General features: G+C 34.7%; 1 protein-coding gene across 2 annotated transcripts; it reads right to left on the reverse strand.

Annotated features, from left to right (window-relative positions):
• Window positions 1–925: 925 nt before the first annotated feature.
• On the reverse strand, window positions 926–3,506 carry myl12.1 (myosin, light chain 12, genome duplicate 1). 2 transcript variants are annotated; one of them, XM_024280375.1, is made up of 4 exons: window positions 3,385–3,506; window positions 1,863–2,072; window positions 1,497–1,658; window positions 971–1,400 (listed from the first exon to the last, which is right to left on the reverse strand). In XM_024280375.1, the coding sequence occupies exons 2-4, from the start codon at window positions 2,044–2,046 to the stop codon at window positions 1,228–1,230; spliced, it is 519 nt and encodes a 172-aa protein (XP_024136143.1). In that variant the 5' UTR covers window positions 2,047–2,072; window positions 3,385–3,506; the 3' UTR covers window positions 971–1,227. The 2 variants fall into 2 exon arrangements, with proteins under 2 accessions (XP_024136144.1, XP_024136143.1); XM_024280376.1 differs by lacking the exon at window positions 3,385–3,506 and having other exon boundaries at window positions 926–1,400; window positions 1,863–2,061.
• Window positions 3,507–6,390: the final 2,884 nt, after the last annotated feature.

The following is a 6,390-nucleotide window of genomic DNA, read 5'->3' on the forward strand; positions in this document are numbered from 1 at the left end:
GGAAAATAGAAACAAAGAGCAAAAATATCAACATTTCATTGTTGTTCTCGTCTTTTTCTTGTATCTTAGTTGCAAATTTAGATTAAATAACAAAATACCCGTTGCTATATACGTATTTCTTTCTTGTGTCTACTTTTATTCAATCATTAATTATCAAATACACACTTTGACCTTTCTTTTCCAAACGATTTTGTTTGTTTCATTTTTTTATTTTAAGATAATATCAGGTCAAATTTACAATCTGGCTTTTCACTCACTTTCCGCGGGACTAAAACTAAAGAAAAACCATAAACTGTTCAACTCTGTTGAAAATTACTGTACGATTATTAAGTTTCCAACTTTTTTAGGAGTTTTGAACGCGTCACTAAGTTGAAGCAAAACTCTTCCTGAAACACTAGAGGGCGACAAAACCTACAATTCTGACAAATGTAACTAAAAGTAGCTTTAACCCAGCAGAAATATTAGGGAGTTTTCCAAATTAATTTAACAATTCGTTTTGTTTGTACAATATAGGTAGCACTAATTACAGCAACCAAAAAAATAATTAAAGTGTTTAAAAAAATAGCAACTTAATTGGACTCCATGGGGGAAAAAAACAGAAAACTGTACTAAAACGCAGCTTTATCCAACCTGAGAAAATTATTTACTAAAATGTGTCTTGATTTGTGGTCAAACAAACCTTATTTTTCCCAAATACCAAGTGTCATTTTTTCTGAATAAAACCCCTCTTTACCTACAAGGCTCCACCATCTTTCCTTTTTACTTTTCTCTTCACTTCTTTAATTAAAAGTCATGCTTGTGCTCGTCAGAACACGTTGAATGAATTTGGGGAGTAGGATAAGAGGACTTGTTGAGACAGACTCCAAAGCAGAGGAAGCCGCTGGACAAGAATGTGTAAAACAGAAAAACAGAAAAAAAGACAAACTTAACTTTCAGATCATGTTTTATGGAAGAGAAACAGTCAGCAAAATACAACTTAATAAAGGGCTTTATTCAAAAAGTCATAAAATGTATAAATTCAGCTGAATCCGATTGCATGATTTTCTTTATCCCTTGGAGCTTCCGAAATTCGGTGACTTCACATCTGCACAGGATATTCTAAACAAAGACATCTGGCAGAATTACAGCAAACAGTGTGAAGAGTTATTGCTTTGGTTTGTTTGGAGAGATGCGGTTTGTGGCACGGTGTTGTAGCTGACGGCAGACAGGCGGGGTGACGGGGCTTCCTTAATCGTCCTTATCCTTTGCGCCGTGCTTTAGGATGCGCGTGAACTCCACGTAGTTGAAGTTACTCTTCTTATCGATGGGGGCCTCCCTGAAGAGCTCGTCCACCTCCTCCTCTGAAAACCTGTCCCCCATTGTTGTGAGCAGCTCTCTGAGGTAATCCTCTTGGATGAAACCTGCAGTCAAAACAAAGGTTTTAAAAATTAAAATCTAACCTATAAACACTCAAAGATATCTGAATATCGCAAAAGATTCCAGGCGTTAAAACTTACCCGTTCCCTCTTCATCGAAGCACGCAAACGCGTTTCGTATTACGTCTTCAGGGTCTGTTCCGTTGAGCTTTTCTCCAAACATGGTGAGGAACATAGTGAAGTTGATCGGTCCGGGAGCTTCATTCATCATAGCCTCCAGGTAATCCTCAGTTGGATTCTTTCCTGCAGAAATAAACAAAAAATATAACATGGATCTGTCGACTTTTATGATTTTTTTTATAGTAAAAACAAAAGTTCGTCAAGAATGCTTAGAGTTTCATTATTTCTCCTACTCTTTTGAAAAGCAAACTGAAGGTATGTGTGCTTGTAAAACTAGTTTTAAGTTGAGAACACTTTCACTAGCCTCTTTAAAAATGACTTTCTCACCCAGGGAAGCGAGCATGTCGTGGAGGTCCTCCTTGTCCACAAAGCCGTCACGGTTCTGGTCGATCATGTTGAAGGCCTCCTTGAATTCCTGAATCTGGGACTGGTCGAACATGGCGAAGACGTTGGAGGTGGCGCGCTGAGGGCGCTTCTTGGTGGACTTGACCTTAGCCTTTTTGCTCGCCATCGTGAAGGATTTGGATTTTTTCTGATCTGTTGAGGTGGAATCACATCACAAATTCTGGTTTGACTTTACGACAAAATAGTTTGATTTAATGTTTTTTAAAAGAAAATTCCCATTACAAAGTTTTATAAATAAGCTTTAAATAAAAACTTGAAGCATAACAAATACAAAATTGATCTAAAATCACATTACAAAGATTTTTTTTTTTAATCCACCAAGTTGAAAATCATTTATCTTATTAAAATAACTAAAGCCTTGAAATGAGAGGATTTTAAGTTTTACTGAGGCTACAACACAAACAATTGCCTGGAGACAGTGTGTTCAAAGGTGAAGCAGATTAACCGGTTACCTAAAATATCTCACCCACAATTTCTACATAGCGGTGTAACTTAGTTCACCGTCAGTGAGTCTCCAGAGTGGGGTCCCTGAAGGATCTAAATATGGAAATGTTCTCCATTTTTGTAGGTTAGTCAGATCACTGCTTTCAGCAAGAAGCAGCAAATTCCTCAGACTGGACTATGTGCCCTTATCAGGAGATCTCTCTTGTTGAAATAGCATTTGGTTTTACTGCTCTATAGGTTCAAAACTATAACAGAGCAATGTTAGTTTAAGATAAAAGTGAATGTAGAGCATAATTTCATCAGTCTGGGGAGGTTTTAAATCAAATACAGGTCATTTTCAAATTAAGAAATAAAATATTGATAGTTAAAAGTTTACATCACGTCTCTTAAAGTACTAAATTAAACAAAAACATGAGAAATGTAATCTGAAATCAAACAATTTAAACCATGTTTCCAATATATATATATTTTTGAGTATAAACGTTTTAGCTGCTAGCATAACAGTGTGTTACCACGTTAAACTAGTTGTAGTGCTACTTTTTTAAGGTATAGTTTTGTATTTTATTGTTTTACTTCTAGTCTGCCTTTGCTCCGTTTACAGAGATAATTATCACCTAGTCATTTTTACTTAACAGGAACCAGTCTGTTTTGCTGCACCTGGCGTACTTGCGTCCATGCTAACTTTGCGGCCTAACTTAAACCACCCACAATACTAAAAATGAACCCACAAACATTATTTACAACAATTTTATCATTTATTATTGAAACAAATTCAACATAATTTCGAAAAATAATCAACTAATGGCGATGAATTCGATGCTAACGCAATGAGATCAACATTAGCTGCGTAGCTAGCTAGCTAACATTTCAATGGCGTCTAATTGAACTACAAACATCAAGCTAGCATGTTCTATATACACAGAGTTTTAAAAACAGAACAAAAAAGCTAAAATGCTTTAAAGAGAGTGGTAAAAATGGGATGAAACCAACATCTACGTACCTTACAACGACCAAACACTCGTCAGCTATCCGGAGCGAGTAAACCACCGCCCTTCACTTCCTGATTTTACTCTTGGATTCGTACTAAAGATCGGAATGAACCAACTGAGAAAATAGGGGTGACAGGGGAGTGACCAAACCACTCAGGTTACACAAAACAAATACAACAACACTAAATGTATCTGAATACTAGTTGATATTGTGCGTTAATAAAAACTGAAGCATAAAATTAATCATACATTTTTCCTAGAATGTATAATAATGTTACGAATTTACCGCGTTACCCCTCAGGTAACCGCAACTTCCACAAACGCCCCCGTTCCTGTATATTTCCTTTTAAGGAAAGAAAGGTCTCTTCCTCCTCTGCAAAGCGCATTTTCTTTCATTATCCCATGAGGAATTTTAAATTATTCCCATTGGAAAAATGGCGACACAGCAAATGCAGCATTTTATGGAAGAATGTGGTAGTTTGTTTGTTTGGGAAACTTAACTAAAATAAGTTGTAATTTCAAAGTATTGTTACTTGTCAAAGTAAATGTTTGCACAATGATTTGAGATTTTCTTTTTAGGTGATACATTTTAGATGACTTTCATAATTTATTTTATGCTTTTTAAACAGTTGGAAAAATGCCAACTGTTGTCTGACTTTAAACCCATCTTGGGATTTTAATTTATTTTATTATTTTTTTTTTAATAAAGGCAAAAAATGACAGAATGGATGATAATAGACTGTGACAAGTGAACCAACAGTTGCTGCTTTAGTCAGAGCAACAAAATGAGGCTTAGTGCTCAGCCCGGAACAGCTGACTCACTTCTACAAAAGAGACTCACCTGTGTTTTGTGTCATGAATTCATTTCAGAGCTAATGACAAATAAATCTAAAGAAACAAGTGAAATAAAAAATGTTTTGGGTAAAGATTAAACATATTAAGTAAACAAAAGCAGATTTTTCCCCTTGAAATATGTATTTACTTATTGATAACATTTTCTAGTAAATATTTACTTGAGGCTGTCTCTATTTAAACAAAAAAAAGTAATTCCAAAGTCTTAAATACACTCAGCTTTACTACAATATAGAAAAAGTTATGGATATTTTGGAATTATTGAATTTTTCTGATTTTATTTTATTGCACATCACCTTCATTTATTTAGCCTAGGCGTCTGTAACCTCTGTGTGGCTCTTTTACACCTGTGGCTCTCTGGTTAAAGAAAAAAAAATCAAAAATAAGTGTAAAATATAAAGTAAACAGATTTTATTCAACTCATTCAAAAACAACTGAAGGACATTGTGTATCACAAGTAGAAGTAAAAGGTTTGGACACACTTGAGCATCATATGCCACAAAAAGTCAGTTGGAGGTCAAGCAGATTTAATCAGAATACAAAGTGGATTTTCTTATTTCTAAACAAACTTAAAAGGTTTTAAGTGCACCTTATGGTTTATAAAATACAACAAGGTTCACTTAATTAGCTCTGGTTAGTTAGATTTACAAATTTCTGGCTTAGAGGTACTAAAAATGCTATAAAAAACAGTTTGTTTTATATCCCTGCTGACATTACACTCCCTAATACTTCATTTGTTGCATTGAGATGATCATATGTGACACAGATTGTCTTTTATTTTGAAAGGAAGCCATGTGAACCTCTGTCGAGTTTTCAATTTTTGAAAAAAGGACTATTTTTTTCAGGTTTATGTTTTTTTTCTATTTATGCCAAAAAAGATAACAGCTTATTTATATTTATCATAATAGTAACAATAACATAAAAACAAATGGGTGTCTTAAAGGGTGAAATTAGACTTTGTGGCTCCTCCTTAGTAAGAAAACAACCAGAATGCCTCTGATTTAGCTGATTAATGAATTGTAATATGTCAAACGATATGTTTTATCCCAAAGAGAGAGAGAACAGACATCTGTGGTCAGTTTGACAGTGCAAACACAACATAATTCTATTTTTTTCCAACCACTGATTGGAAAGATTTTATTAAATGTAAAATAAGCAGCCTTAAAGTCTGTCCAACAGAGTCCCTGTCTTGGATTTTGTGCCAAATTCTTCCTAAGTTTAGGAACATCTGAGTCCATTGCTGGATGTAGGTGACCTACAAGCCTTAAAGTAGCACAGAAGTTCAAAACTATCATGTTGGCGAGAGATTGATTGGTTTAAAGTTTAATACGGGAGTAATGAAATGTATTGGATGAACGGCATGAACTTTGGTGATCCTTCTTAGTGTCTGCATTTGCTCCATCAGTGGGTTAATCTCTTTTAATGGGCTCACAGAACACTTTTGCTATGCTGTTATGCCGACCCTTGTGTTATGTGGGAATGTTCTGGGTGAGAGCCAGAAATGTTCATCACAAAAGGATCAGTGTTCCAGTGGCATATATTTGTGTTTTAGTCTATTTCTAAGACCCATTTTTTTTGTGTGCCACTTGCAAATCCACTCATTTGCATTCATGAAACTATCAAATATAAATAAATACACGTGATACGTGTCCTTCAATGAGGCTGAAAGAGAGAGTGACTGCGAGATTTTAAGTGGCATTTGTTGCATGAGAATAACAATAGCTTAGCTAAAGTTAGCAAAGGTCACAGCTGAGGCAGTAGAACGGCAGCATCAGAGCAGAAGAGAACTAGCAGTGACATACAGTACAGGCCAGACAGACAATTGAGCTGCAAGGTTGTGGCAGACTTTTTAAAGAAGAAATGTGAGATTCATGTCAATCAAACAGTGAGTTCAAGTCTTATTTTGAAAGTACAATGTCTATGAAAGTATATATATATATATTCCCCATTAAAACATGACACATTTCCCAAATTAACAACAAACTAGTTGGAGCCACAAAGTTTTATTTCACCCTTTAGAAATAAAAGACAATGATTTGTATTCATGTTATTGTTACTTATATGATAAATATAAATGAAGTTTTTTAACATAAATAAAACAAATATAGAGACAAAATTGTTTTTTTTTCTAAATATGAAATAGTTTTAACTGAGGTTTACATGAC

The sequence above is a fragment of the Oryzias melastigma genome, linkage group LG20 (genome assembly GCF_002922805.2).
Source record: "Oryzias melastigma strain HK-1 linkage group LG20, ASM292280v2, whole genome shotgun sequence".
NCBI lineage: Eukaryota > Metazoa > Chordata > Actinopteri > Beloniformes > Adrianichthyidae > Oryzias > Oryzias melastigma.